Genomic DNA, 15,645 nt, shown 5'->3' on the forward strand with positions numbered 1-15,645 from the left:
AGGCCTGTGTATTTTGCCAGCCGCCTCATGAAAGCCTCAGAGAAGGCTTACACCTCCATGGAACAACTAGTGTTGGCCCTCATGTTTGTAGTAACCAAATTTCGGCCATATTTGTTGAGGTTTGTGTTCCTTGATGTTTTTATCTGTTAGCTTCTTGTTGAACTTTTCTCTACACTTCTCAGCTTCTTGGGAGTAGTGGTTGATGGCTTCTTCACGATCCAATTGTAGCCTCTCTAGGTCCAGTAATCTTTGATGCAACTTCTCCTTTTGAGAGCCTACTGTGCCACCTAATACCCGAAGGCTAGCTAATTTCACCTCAATAGGAAAAAGAGCCTCTTGTCCATAAACTAGATGCAAAGACGTGAACCCTAACATGGTTTAAAGGTGTGAATCCTAACATGGTTTTGAAGGAGGTTCTGTAAGCCCATAGAGCTCCACTAAGGTGCTTGTCTCAATCCCGTTGTCTCAATCTCGGGGCCTTGAATGTACCTGTTTGCTAATGATTTCACAAATCATTCCATTTACCTTCTCCACCAATCCATTGTATTGAGGGTAGTAAGGGGTGGAGTGTCGTCGTTGAATATTTAGCTTTTGCATGAGTTCACCCACCACATTAGCTTTAAACCTTGGTCCTCTATCTAATAGTATTTCAAGAGGGGTACCAAACCTACAACAAATGTGGTCAAAGATGAATTTACTCACTTCCTTAGCAGTTATTCTTCTAGTTGGCATAGCCTCGGTCCATCTAGTCATGTAATCTTACCCCATGATAATATACTCTTGTCCTGATGGAGTGCGTGGTAGAGGCCCTATGGCATCAATTCTCCACTTCTCAAAGGGTCCATAGACCTTGATTGGGGTTTGGGGTTCTGCTATGAGCTGTCGTGGTCCTGATTTCTGACATTCTTCACATTTTTGACACCAATATTTGACATCTCGATGTAGACTGGGCCAAGTAAAGCCGGCTTGTAGAACCTTTCTACTTGTGATGTCGTGTGCAAAGTGGCCTCCACACAGATCATCATGGCAAGATTTTAAGATTTCTTTAATTTCCCACTTTGAAGGCACTTTCCTAAGCACACCATCCTTACCAAGACAATACAAACTATCATTTACCATGCGATATCTTGTAGCCTTCCGAGCTAGCCACTGTCTTTCTCTCTTAGTCAGGTGTTTGGGAGCTTCTCCTTGCTCTAAGAGGTGTAGAATATCTTCTAAGTCTTCCTTGCCTTGTTGAAGTGGGGGTTTGATAGCCACTGCTCCCACCATTGACTCATTCAGCTTTGATGATGCTAGATGGTCGGCATCCTTGTTCTGGTCTCTTGGCACATGATGTACTTGTGCTTTCCTAAATCTTCTCATAAGAGATTTGGCCTCTCTCATTTTACTAGAGAGGTTTGTATTTTTGCATGCCCATGTATCTTGAATATGCCTTACCAATAGCATGGAGTCTCCAAAAGCATTCAACCTCTCAATTGAATTACTAAGACACCAACAAAGACCATGAATCAAAGCTTGATATTCTGCCTCATTGTTAGAGTGGACACCTTCCAAGATGATTCCTTCACCATAGATTTTCTCTCCTAAAGGAGAGCAAACAAAAATGCCCGCGGTTGCCATATCCTTAGTTCTCTTGTATGCACCATCAAAGTAGAAGCTATAAGCATCTACAAGAGTCTTTATGGATGGGGGTGGTGGAAGGTCCTTTCTTTTCACCCTGAGATTTTTCTCATAGCACCTGTTTGTCGAAATATCAGCCAGGCATGCTCGAGTTTTTTTTTCAACGTGCACTGTATAATCAAACTCTTGAAGTTGGACCACCCAGTTTGCTATTTTGTCAAAGATTTCCATATGTTGTAGTGCATAGGGAAACATATCCTCCACAGTGATGACTCTCTCTCTCTCTCTCTCTCTCTCTCTCTCTCTCTCTCTCTCTCTCTCTCTCTCTCTCTCTCTCTCTCTCTCTCTCTCTCTCTCTCTCTCTCTCTCTCTCTCTCTCTCTCTCTCTCTCTCTCTCTCTCTCTCTCTCTCTCTCTCTCTCTCTCTCTCTCTCTCTCTCTCTCTCTCTCTCTCTCTCTCTCTCTCTGTTTTCCTCTCTTCTCCCTCACAAGATCCTCTCCCTCTTGCATAGCATCCTAGTCTGCTCTTCCATGACTAGGTGGTGCCCTTACCTCATTCACTCTGTGGCAGAAGGGATTTTGGCATAGTATAGAGGCTGCCATATCGAATTTCCTTCGTCACAAGCACCTAGGGAATGCTTATGTATTTGATGCATACAGACTGTCTATGAATATCTACTAGTTATATGGATGCTTGCCATTGATATATATGCATGGTTGTGCTCTCATTGAGCGTTGAGCTTTGATCCCGAGGTCGATTACATACATTTTACAGTTTTCCTCAGTGGTGATTGCTTCAGTGATTTTCCACTTAGAAGCTTGGTTACCTATTGGATGTATATGCTCCCACATGTATGACAACTATACACTCATTATCATTATGGTTGCATATGACGGAGTTGAAATCTTTTGCAGGGTATGGAGAGGCCATTAGCACCAAGTGAAGGACCCTTGCATCATAGAAGTTGAAAATGGAGTTGCTTAGTAAGTCCGAGGAGTCATTGTCATCAAAGTTGCTATCATGGAGTCAAGAGAAGGCACTTTTGACTAATATCTCAAGTTTTGAATCCTCAATTTGTAAAAGGCTACTACATATGGGATTATCAATCATATCATTCTTACAAGAGCAAGTGTGAAGGTGTAAATTCTTATTTCCATCACAATGAGTGATGGCTGGTTTATAGCTCATGTTATGCATGCGACATTGCTTGTGAAGATGCTCATTGAAAGTGTGTACAGCTAGTAAAAGTAGAGATGTGTCATAAGAACCCTTGAAGGTGCATCATGCTTGTTGAAATAGGATAAAGTTCAAAGTTGAAACCTTGAGAAAGTAGGTCTAAAGCAAGACAAGAGTTCACATTTTTGACAGATTGGTAGACCAAAGAAAGGAGGTGCTATTGGCCAAGGAACATGATGTGCATGGTTGAAAACTAGTGGTGAAGCTCATGTGGGTTGCAATGATCCCAAATGATAGTGATAAGGAGTCTCATAAGCTTATTGATGCTTCGGTTATAGAGTCGCTTGAAGAAAAGACATCATATCAACTTGATGATGACAAAATGGAGGTATCAAGTTATGAATAGAGGAAGCCATCTAAGAACACTAGTAGCATGAGTGTCAGGTGACTACTACTACTTAAGTCTCTGCCTCTTCTTTGACTGCAACTCCTTCTATGGAGCACATTTATTCCTATTAATAATTTTGGATATTCTTGTTGTCACACATTTTTGTGAAATCTTTATCTACCCTAAAATGAGTTGGAAAACCACCTCTAGAAAATTGCATGAGTTTGCATTGGCATGGCCTAAGAGCCTCTACTTAGAAAGCACTCGATATTGAACATGGTGCAAATTGTAACTAGGTGATCCCCACAAAGGCATGCTTTAAATGTCATAAAGATTGTAGGGGAAGAGAATGTACCCAAGGCACAATGATTTGATATTTTAAAAAAATATTCTCAAAATTAAAGAAAAAGGAAAAATACAAACATAGTTTTTTAAAAACACACTCTAAATAGTGTGAAGGAAAAGAATTGATGTTGTTTAAAGGGAAAATGCATTTAAAAAGCCTTGGAAATGTAGAGCTAGCATTTGTAGTGAAGGCTATATATGGGGATGACATTGTCATGAGGACTGGGGGGCTCCAGAGTTCTACACAGAGGTATCCTATTGTAGGCCCATAAACAAATTGGAGGGAGGATTCAAGCTTGCAACGATATGAACTAGGACAACATGTGATATGGCACAAGACTACAATGAGATTCTAGTGAGAAGCAATTGGGGTGGTCATCGTGTTTGGATGGCAGCATGATATGAGAAGCTACAACAAGATTCTAGAGGGCTTGCTGCAATGAAGACTTGTCAATTTGAAGGAGGTGCCATGGAGGAATGTGGATCACTATTTATAGTCATGGAAAGTGGTGTGGCTACTTACTGGATTGCATTTAGAGGGTGGACAATCAACATGCACTAGCTTGTGTTGTATGGTAAGCAGAGTTTTGTGGAGTTCTATCTATTCAGGAGAATATGTGACCTAATAGCTTGTGTTTTTCATGATGTAGTTGGATCACCATTTTTTAGTGGAGATGGCCTATATGATCCATGAGTCGAAGTGGTGTGGCAAGACCAGAGTTTGTGGAGTGACAAGCAATTGGCACTAAATATAATGACTAACTGACTACAGTATGGCTATGGTGATTGGGCATCCTCCTTGATGATTTAGAGTATCATCCAAGAATGTGGTAGTAGTTGTATCAATAAAGAAAGCATTATATTCAAAATTGACCCCTGGTATTATCATATAGCATCATCATTGCTAGACTATAGGTGACTATTGTTATAGTGCAAGCATTCATTAAGTTGTGATGATGTCTTATTATTTGTGGTGGAGACTTTTTATTGGAAGCTATATCAAGTCAATTGTACATCAAAATTGAAGGTAGATAGTTTGATTTTGGATGCATGCTAGCTTTTCTATATTTTTAGAAGCTTTGGAAAATGGATATCAAAAATGCATTTTGATTGAGGGAGTGTTTATGGAATAGCTTGAGGGTTATGTACCCCCTGATTACCCAAATCATATGTGTAGGCAAAAAAATAAACGTTATGGGTTAAAGCAGGCATCAAGACCATGGAATGCTTGGATCAGCTTGAATTTACAGTAATTTGGAATTTAGATAGGAAATGCAGATGACTTGATTATTATTAGAGATGAAGACCATGGTATTGTTGAAATTAAATCCATGTCATAGTCAAAGTTTATAGTGAAAGACTTAAGAGAGGTGAAATATTTTATTGGCATTGAGGTAGTGACTGCACCTCAAGGAATTTGGTTGCTGCCACAAAAATAGTATGCACAAGATATGTTGATCAAGTATGGAATGATGGATTGTAAGCATATAGAAACACTGCTATACTAGAATGTAAGCTTGGATTTTATGTTAGTAGTGAGATAGAGAATGTTACAATGTACAAGTAAATGGTGGGTATTCTAATCTATCGTACTATTACTCATCATGATCTTGGTTATTCAATGGGTTGATTAATCAATTTATGCAAAAGCCATACGATCTCACTTGGATGCAATCAAGAGGATTATGTGATATGAAAAGGGTACTTCTAATTATGGGTTGTTTTATGATTTTGAAAAGGCATTTGACTTGACAGGATATACAGATGCTAATTAGGCTGGCTATGCATATGGCAAACATTCAACTGGTAATTAGACTTTCATTGGTTTATGAGTTTGAGAAGGCATTTGAGTTGACAGGATATACAAATGCTGATTGGGTTGGCTGTCCATATGACAAACATTCAACTAGTTATTATACTTTCAAAACTTGGAAGTAGTATGGTCAGCTAGAGCAATAAAAAGCATCCTATAGTTTCTCTCTCTAGCATAGAAGCAGAGTACAGAGGTGCAGTCTTAAGTGCATGTGAAGTAGTTTGGCTCTTGCTAGATCAAAGCACATAGAAGGTCATTATCACTTCATCGAGAAAATGGAACTTGCAAGAAAGACAAATTTGCTTCATGTAAAGACTGAAGACTAGGTAGGTGACATCTTTACCAAATCACTTGGTAGAGATAAGCTTGTTTACTTCAAGGAGCCACTTTGAGTACAACACTTGACTTGAGCTTGAGGGTGAGTATTGAGAATCAAGCTCATCAATGGTATTGACACCAACTCTACTTAGTATAGCTGTAGTTAGAGGTTACCAATCATGTGCGGCATAATAATGAGTCGGTCAAACTTAACTCACAGGTTAGAGGTGTTTGGCTAGTTAGTGACCTACCTTCATACATTATATGTGTGACTTACACTTGGAATTTTTATGTGTTACACAATGAATAAATAATGGAAGAAGCGAGAGTACACTACTCTCTGTTCATGGCTCCCATGTTTGTCTGCCTCTTCCCCTCTCTTTGAATAGTACCCTAGTGACAATATATCACAATTTAATTAAAGTATGTACCCACATGTAAAGCTACCAATTTCTTATTATAGCGATTACAATTTTTGGTAATGATAGAAAATCTTACATGTGAGAAGTGGTAGAAAGAATATTTTCAATGTAAATCAATTAAGTGTAGAAAAGATGTCATGATACTCTTATACAAGTCATAAATAAGGGGTTTCCAAATATCTTCGCTCATAGGCTAGCATATCTCTTTCATAATTAGTGAATCCCTTAGACCCCCTAGTACGTATTCATCATCCATTTACTACAATAAAGTATTGATAAGTGTGTCTTAAGAAGAAATCTCACCATGGCACATATTTAAGTATGTGCATCACCTTGGGTTTTGAGAATCATGTGTCAACAAAGTGCACCATCATCCATGTTGAAGTATGTGTACCACCATAAGTACCAAGCTATAGTGAAACTCATCTACCCATGTATTATTTGAGAAGTATTCCTACCAAATGATTCATTCACTTAAAAACATAAACAAGTAGCATGGGGAAAGTCAATCTAGTGAAGAGTAAATAATGTTGAGTGTAAATTGGTGCAAGGGGATATGGCTCTATTGGTACTTCCATGCAAAGGGTTCCTATCAACATTCCCTATTAGAACAAGTCGAGTAAGGGCCTTCTCAAAGCAATAATACACACTTTTTTCTCCCTAAGAATGCACCTTCATCTCATCACGTCTCTTCTCAATCATCTCTTGAGCATTCCTAGCTATTGTCACCAATGTTGTAAAGATACTCTTATAGACTCAATACCAATGAACAATAGAATTTAATTGCAAGCATTTGCAATATACAAGCTACTAACAATATGTCACAATCCAATCAAAATATGCACCCACATGTAAAGTCACCAAATTCACTTATTATAGCGATAACAATATTTAGTAAATAATGCTTTAGAAATAATATCAAATCTTATATGTAAGAATTGGTATAGAGGATATTTTCAATCTAACTCTTTTGAGTGTACAAAGAGGGTTGTATTACTCTTATACAAGTCATAAATAAGGGATTTTCCAAAACTATGTGCTCACAAAATGGCATGTCTACTTCATAAAGAGTGAATCCCTTAGGTCCCCATGGTACATATTCATCATCCATTTACTACAATAAAGTGTTGACAAATGTGTCTTAAGAAGAAAGTGCACCATGGCACATATATCATGTGTCAACAAGAAAGTGCATAATCATACATATTGAATTATGTGCACCAACATAGTGAATCTCATCTAACCATATATTATTTGAGAAGTATTTCTACCAAATAATCCATTTACATAAACGCATAAACAAGTGGGAAAGTCAATCTAGTGAAGACTAGATAATGTTAGAGAGTGTAAATTGGTGTAGGGGGATATCCATCTATTTGTACTTACTTGCAATGGCGTCCTCTGAGTATTTCTCCCTAAGAAGGCATCTTCATCATCACGTCTCTTCTCAATCATTTCTTGAGCATTGCTAGCTATTGTAGCAATATTGGTTTAATGTTGTAAAGATACTCTTATAGGCTTAACATCAACAAACTCTGGAATCAATTTGCAAGCATATGTAACATACAAGCTCGTAACAATAGGTCACAATCCAATCAAAGTATGCACCTATATATAAAGTCACCAATCACTTATTATAATTATAATAATGTTTAGTAATAATATTGAATCTTACATGTAAGAATTGGTACAAATGGTACTTTCAATATGAATGTTTTAAGTGTAGAAGGAAGCCATGTTTCTCTTACACAAGTCGTAAATAAGGGATTTTCCAAAACTTTTCACTCACAACTAGCATGTCTCCTTCATAAAGAGTGGATCCCCATAGTATGTATTCGTCGACCATTTACTACAGTAAAGTGTTGACTGTGTTTTAAGAAGAAAGTGAACCATAGCACATATTCAAGTATGTGCATCACCTTAGGTTTTGAGGATCATGTGTCAACAAGAATTGAACCATAGCACATATTCAAGTATGTGCATCACCTTAGGTTTTGAGGATCATGTGTCAACAAGAATTGCACCATCGTACATGTTGAAGTGTGTGTAACACTATAAATATCAAGGTATCTATTGAAATAGTGAAACTCATCCGACCCTGATTTATTTGAGAAGTATTTCTACCCAATAATCCATTTACTTAAACTCATAAACAAGTGGGGAAAGTCAATCTAGGGAAGAGTAAACAATGTTAGAAAGTGTACATTGGTGCCAAGGGGATATGCCTCTAATGGTACTTCCATGCAAAGGGATGCTATCAACATCCCCTATTGGAAAAGGTCGAGTTTAAAGGGCCTTCTCAAAGCAATAATACACACTATTTTCTTTGGGAGAAGGCACCTTACTCATCACATCTCTTCTCGGCCATCTCTTGAGCATTGCTAGCTATTGTGACACATCATTTCCCTTGTGCTAGATACTCGGATCTCATTATAGGTCCCTTAAATGGCATTTTGCACATGATAACATTTTCCTCTCCCTTCCCCAAAAACTTTTGCTCTATTTATTTGTTTATTTGTTAAGAAATGTGGGGTATAGTATACAAGGAGGCATATAATTGGTTCATCGTGGTATTCATTAAAAAAACACATCCACATGTGTAAGACATGCAGAAAGCTTCTACTATGTGTACTCCAGCTGTTGTGGTGGCGATGAGATCTTGTCTCTGACAGGCGGCGTGTCTTCAACGTCATGATCATGAGCAGGTAAGGCCCAGAGCATGTTCTCGGCTATGGAGAGAATGCTATCGGCTGCTGCAGCTACGTCCCATTTGTCAGACTGGCTGCTCCAGTGCTCAGATAAGTCGCCGTCTGGGGTACCGAGGGGAAGAGGGGGGTGCCCGGAAGCTGCAAGCTGGTCTTTCAAGGATGGTGATGGAGACACCAACAGCACTCCCTGAGGGCTGATACTGAGGCCATGATCCTGGCCGGGTGAAGCAGCCTGATGATGATGATGATGATGATGATGATGCAGTTGCCGGTCTGCGAAGGCTGATGATGATGATATGGGCTCGTCCTCCTGCGCTATTTTGGCCCTGAAGTTGTTCTTGGAGGGCGGGATGCCTGCGCACAAGGCCTGCCGGAAGTTCTGCGTCGCGCCCTTGTCGTATGGATTCACCTTCTTCTCGTAGCGGTAACGGAAGTTCTCGTACGTCGTCTGCAATATTCACAAGAAGGTGGCGGAATAAACGGTTAGAACACACCTCTCTCTCTCTCTCTCTCTCTCTCTCTCTCTCTCTCTCATAGGAAAGCCTAAGCCCTAAGTTATTTTTGGGTGCCCATATATTTAATCATTTTGGATCTTAACGTACTTAATCACTTTTAGAGCATTACCAATTGGTTTTTTTTTTTAATGCTTACTATAGAAATTACAAGAAAATAGGAAGATTTATTTTACTACTTATTTTCATACTTTTTAAAAATTTTATAATTATTGCAGGATTGTAACTTGTGCATAGGCTTGCTTATGACTCTGATTGTTCATGCTTGGCAAGGACTAATGTGATTTATTCTTGGTATGATATATTATTCGGAAAAGAAAATATTTTCGAAGAACACTTATGGTACGCAAAGGATGTTTAATTATTGAGTGCCTGAATAGCACAAAATTTCTATATTTTGGATTATTGCTACATAAATTTTGGATGAATGCTTTGTAGCAAGACGGTTGTATACACACAAGCGCCAGTGGTCTATTTGAAGTCTAAATTATAAAAACCTAGAAACCTTGTTCTATTAATATTTTGATGTATATCTTGCAAAAAGATTAAGATGATCATTTTTAGATATTATATTTAGGAATATTAGCTTACTTTTGAGAAAAGAATATGGGAAAGATGAACCGTGCAAGAAAGAGAAATGCATGGGTCTATTTTGAGATGGCTTTTGTATTTTGAGAACTAAGATAATCAAATTAAAAACAAATATATGCATATGAGATGTGCTCACCTATGCATCAATGGGGAAGATTATACCTCATTGGTCTCTCTTGCATATTGTCTTTCAACTCTTCTCTCTTGCAAATAATCAGTTTGTTTTTCTCAATCTACTTCAATTTGAGTTTAAGCTATGGTGAATTCCAACAACATGGCCAATGACACCCTGAGGTGGGGTTCTTTCTGTATCAATGGCACCTTTAAATAGGGTATAACTAAAACCTTGATATGTGTTTTTTTATCCTATATGCATTTGACATATCTAAAAAGACATTAACACAACTCTCTCTCTCTCTCTCTCTCTCTCTCTCTCTCTCTCTCTCTCTCAAATGTAATAAATTGTATTATAAAAAGTTTAATGGGATTTACACTACATTCTAGAAAAGCCTTTTACATAGTTTCAAGATTAGCACATGACTATCACTGCTGTAGAGAGGCCATTTGGCATGATAAAAATTTGATGGTGCTATGCCATTTAACTAAAAGGCAAAGTATTCTAAGAAAAATGAAAAAAAGTTGTACCATGGTCTACTTAGCAATGTATTATGGTGAATAAAATTTTCCTTGAGATTTTAATGGCAAAAGGAAGTACGATCCACCAACTTATCATGGGGATTAGTATTACTACCAACATACAAAAAGAAAGTATGGTCCACCAACTTATTGTGGTGGTTGTTCTTGTTAGCAATACAGAAAAAGAAAGTGTTGTCTAGCAACATAGCATGGTGATGGTTTCATTGACTAGCTAGATCTCCAAAGATTGCAAGTCTAAATGTTAATACTAATCTTGTAAATTGTCACAAAAATGGTTGTAAACCACTTAAGTGGCTCAGGTCCTATTTAACTAGTGCTTTTCTACTATAAAACCAGCATTAAAAGTCCACACATCCATCCAAGCCACGTATTCATGAAAATACTCTTCAATATGCTTTGATTCACTTTTAATCTATATTGCAAGCCAACAAAGGAATGCAATTATTCTATAGATAGTCATGCTCCCAAGGCCTAGGTTTTCAATGAGGCTATTGAGAATCTCTCCAATTGTGCAGTAATGCCCTTATGTACTCACCCAAAGTACTTATGAGGGTAAAGAGGAGGGTCACAAAAGATTGAAATATAAAGGTTGGTGAGCTTTTATTGTGTCTAGTAGAGTTTCACCATGATTCTCTTTTATGTGGCACATGTTTTCTCGTCAACATGATTCCTTGTAAGAACATTATACAATATATCATCTATGAGCTCAATTCACGAGTGATTACATTGTCTAATGTTCACTTTCACTTATGCAAATATATACATCTCCATAATTCATTAAAGAAAATGAGATTTATCATACTTTTCTAGTCACAAAACTCTAATGGGATACTACAATCTTGCACCAAGATAGGTGTAATAAAGGCAATGGAAAAATGCATGATAATGCTAAGACATCATATGATTGTAGCATCACAAAGTCTACGGTTAAGACTGAGGAGATAAATACATTGGAGTATAGCTCAAATGATTATATTTTGAATATTTCTTCACTTGGCGCAACAAGTTGACTAATGGGTGGTCAATCTTCTTTCTCTTAGTGTTGATTACACCATTTAGGTACTTCCTTCTATGTAACCTTGTATCGTAGTTGGTTCTATAGTTACCATACTATTTCTAGCTCAACATGCTTAAGAGATGACCATGTTTGTGATATTGTTGGCATTGGTGATATACATTTGTAGTTTGCCACTAGTACTTTATTTGTCTTGCATGATATATGCCATGTGCCGACTTTGACTAAAATCATCATTTCTACTTAGTTGGATGATGTTGGATAGCATGTCTCTTTTGGTGAATTTGTATGAAAAATCACTCACAATGGCAACCTCATTTTGGCTAGAGGTGCCAAGACTGGCAAGATCCCTTACTCATATTTGGCACTACTAATCATGTGTAACTATGACTGATCTTCCATATGTATCTCTTTGACATTGCCATCTTGGGCATATGTTCCTCAAAGGAATGAAAGTTGACTCATTTGTAGTATTGCTCGTCCCTAGACTTTTCATGTTTTAATTCAGGTGATCATTGTTTATATGACAAGCAGACTCCTAATATGTATAAAAGGTCTAGCTCTATGCACATGGGTGAGCCTTTGGCTCTTGCTCATTCGAATGTTTGTGGCCGCATGTTGGGTGATGCTAAGTATTTGGTTACATTCATTCATAATTATTCGCATAGAGTTTGAATCTATCCCATAAAGTAGAATTCAAAAATTTTACCTACTTTTCATTGTTTTCTTGCTATGATTGAGAACTAATATGGGCATATATTGAGATACGTAAAATATGATAATGAGGGTAAATATGTATCATATTCTTTTGAGCTATTTTGTGATGAGAGGGGTATTAAGCATCATTTGGTTGCCCCTTATATCCCACCCTAGAATGGTGTTGCATAGCGCATGAATAGAACTATTTAAGACGGGGCCTACAATCTGCTTAGTAACATGCACTTACCACATACATTTTGGATGGAGGTAGTTACTAATGTAGTTCACTTAATTAACAAACCCGTGCACTCCTCTTAGTGGTAGAGTTATAGAGGAGATATGGTCTTGTAAAATCTCTCATATGCTCATTTGAGAGTCTTTGGCGTTGAGAAATATGCAATCACACTCCTATGATAGCCTCTTTGTATGGAGCAGTAAGGCAAGGAACATGCAACAATCTAGAAAAACTATCCTATATCCCATAGACACAGTAGGGTACCATCCTGCAACTATAAAAGAGTGTACTTGCCAATCATTTGAATGCAATGCTATTGTACTTTGTACTTTCAGTCTTGTCCATGTCTACTCAAGATTGTGTTTATAAGTCTAAGCTAATCTATATTGGAACCTAATTCACTTGAGTAAGAGTCTTGTCCAATCATTAGTTGTTGTGCTTCTTGTCATCACTAACTTCCAATTTCCATAGTTAACCTTGCTCAAGATCCGTGTTTTTCAACATGTTATCAGAGCCATGTTGAGGTCGGTCTAGCTTAGCACAATGCTCTTCCAGCTCTCCTCAGCTCAGCTCTATTTCAGTAGAAGTCTTCATCTCTTCACTCCATCTTCACTCTACACCTCTTGACCTCCGTAGTAAGTAGCACCTACTTGTCTTGGAGTGCCTGGATCTCTCCATACAAAGCATATTTCAACAAGCTTCTCTCTAGAGATCTTTCCCTTGACTTTCTTGTCACATCACATCATAATATTGGCCTCTCTCTTGCTCACCATTTTAAAATTTTCAGCTCGTTTTTAGATTTGTGTTGTCCACTTGTCGTACAGCCTATATCATCTACACACTTCAAGATTCATCCTATCAACATATCGCAATGGAAGCCTAATACCTAAGCTACCTTCTCACGAGAGGGTTCATCACATAATTGCCTCCTTGAGCTGCTGAAATCGAAGATTTAGATAGATACAGAAACCCTAAAGTGGGCAACCATAGCTATTAGTCTTCAAGCTCATTTCTCACTCCATTTTCCTAATCACCTCCTTGAGCTGCTGAAATCGAAGATTTAGATAGATACAGAAACCCTAAAGTGGGCAGCCATAGCCATTAGTCTTCAAGCTCATTTCTCACTCCATTTTCCTATTCCATTCAGCTTGAGCAAGTCACTGCCACTACACTTAGTATTCAGCAAGGCAACCCTCCAAATCAGCAAGAGAAGACCCACCTTGGAGGATTCAACATCAAGAATCAACATCAAAGTTCTCAACAAATATAATGTCTTTTGACATTCATTTAGTGCTTCTTGGCACTAATATTTCTTGTGTCTTTTGACACACTTAAGTACAATTCAATTGTTGATTTTACCTTAGTTGTTTGAAGCTGACTTTTAGTTATGCGAATGACCAACATGAAGATTTTCATATGGATGCCTTCCATGAAGATTGACATAACTCTTGCTCATTTATACTACATAGAAGTTTTTTGTGCTCTCCTTTTCGCAAGAAGAGATGGAGTTGCCTACATCCAAGTGTGATCAATGATTTTATATGAAGATTTTAAAGATGTTTTAGCTACCGTGGTCATCATACAAAACTCAAAGCTGTGACCTCTTTGCTTGAGGGAGGCTAGAAGATAAAAGACAGAGAAGAAACAAGCAAAGTGGAGAGTATCAAAGTGAAAAAGAACAAGAAAAAGAAGATGTGTTATGATGAAAGAAATCACAAAAAGCTTACAATGTCATGTTTAAGATGAAGACCACAAGGGCCTATCGGTCCTTATCTCCAAATTTTACAAGACATTTTGCAAGCCGTTTATGTACTTGCATTAATGCTCCAATCATAAGCCTTGTAACCCTCATATAACTTGTGTATTATAGCCTTTGCACACTTAATGGGACCTTGTGATAGCTTGTAGCTTTATATGGTTGTTTTTTCCATGTCTACACTTAGCAAGGTTCTACTCATGATAGCCTATGTATGCTTGGTATTTTTCAATGGTTGCGATTGAGGAGGTGTATTGACAAATATGCAATCACACCCCTATGATAGCCTCTTTGTATGGAGCCGTAAGGCAATAAACGTGCAACAATCTAGAAAAATTGTCTTGTATCCCATAAACACAGTAAGGAGAAGTGGTACCATCTTGCAACTATAAGAGTGTACTTGACAATCTTTGGAATGCAATGCTATTGTACTTTGCACTTTTAGTCTTGTCCATGTCTAGTCAAAATTGTGTTTATGAGTCCAAGATAATCTAACTTGGAACCTAATTCACTTGAGTAAAAGTCTTGTCTAGTCATTAGTCATCATGCTTATTGTCACTGACTTCTAATCTCCATAGTTAACCTTGCTCAAGATTCGTATTTCTCAACATTTAAATGTAAGGCATTATGCTATATTCGCAAGAACAAATGCAACAAGCTGAATCTACAGTTCGTCAAATGCATCTTTCTTGGATATGGTGATGCAAGTGAGATGGGTTATCACCTTTGGGATCCATAGGCTCGAAAGGTTATCCATAGCCATGATATTGTATTTCATGAGAAAATGATACATAACCAACTTGGATAGGTTGTTGAGGTGTGTAGGGTGATCTTTTAGAAGCCTTCTGTTATTGTACAACCAATCCCAATGAGATAGCTCGTAGCTACTCGCTGATGATGTAGTGATCCAAGAATCGCATATTGTATAGAATCATGATGTTGGACAAAGAGAACATGATGTACAAGTCCCCCCAGCTAGTCTTGAGACACTCTACTAGAGCCTCGTCTCCTCCTAATCATTGTAAGCCCTCTATGCATTATGTAATGGTGACAAATTATGATAAGAGGAGACTGTGTGCAGAGTTTATAGTCACTCTTGGGAGAGAGCCATGCAGTCTCAATTTGATTGATTGTAGAAGAATTATACAAGCAATTTGGTTATATTGCCCAATGGAAAGCATATATTGCCATGCAAGTGGGTATATAAGTTGAAGAGCACTCCTAGTCACCTTAAGCCAGCATATAAGACCCACTTGGTTCCTAAGGGTCCTAAATAAGAAAAGGGAGTTGATTTTAATGAGATATTCTCCCTTGTGGTCAAGATAATAACTATCCTTCGCTTGATTTTGGTCTTGGTTGCACAAATGGATTTGGACTTCTTGTATCATAT

At 37.8% G+C, this 15,645-nt stretch overlaps 1 protein-coding gene across 4 annotated transcripts in view; it reads right to left on the reverse strand.

Moving 5' to 3' along the window:
* Positions 1-7,851: 7,851 nt before the first annotated feature.
* Positions 7,852-15,645, reverse strand: part of LOC148013795 (protein S-acyltransferase 8-like) — a 63,685-nt gene continuing 55,891 nt past the window's right edge. For all 4 annotated transcript variants that reach the window (XM_087667769.1, XM_087667766.1, XM_087667767.1 and 1 more), the window contains one exon: positions 7,852-9,238. In XM_087667769.1, coding sequence (XP_087523895.1) covers positions 8,705-9,238 — 534 coding nt within the window. In that variant the 3' untranslated portion in view covers positions 7,852-8,704. The remainder of the gene's footprint in view (positions 9,239-15,645) is intronic.

The sequence above is a fragment of the Lygodium microphyllum genome, chromosome 26, assembly GCF_053477565.2.
Source record: "Lygodium microphyllum isolate KBCC chromosome 26, Lygodium_microphyllum_v1.1.10, whole genome shotgun sequence".
Lineage (NCBI taxonomy): Eukaryota > Viridiplantae > Streptophyta > Polypodiopsida > Schizaeales > Lygodiaceae > Lygodium > Lygodium microphyllum.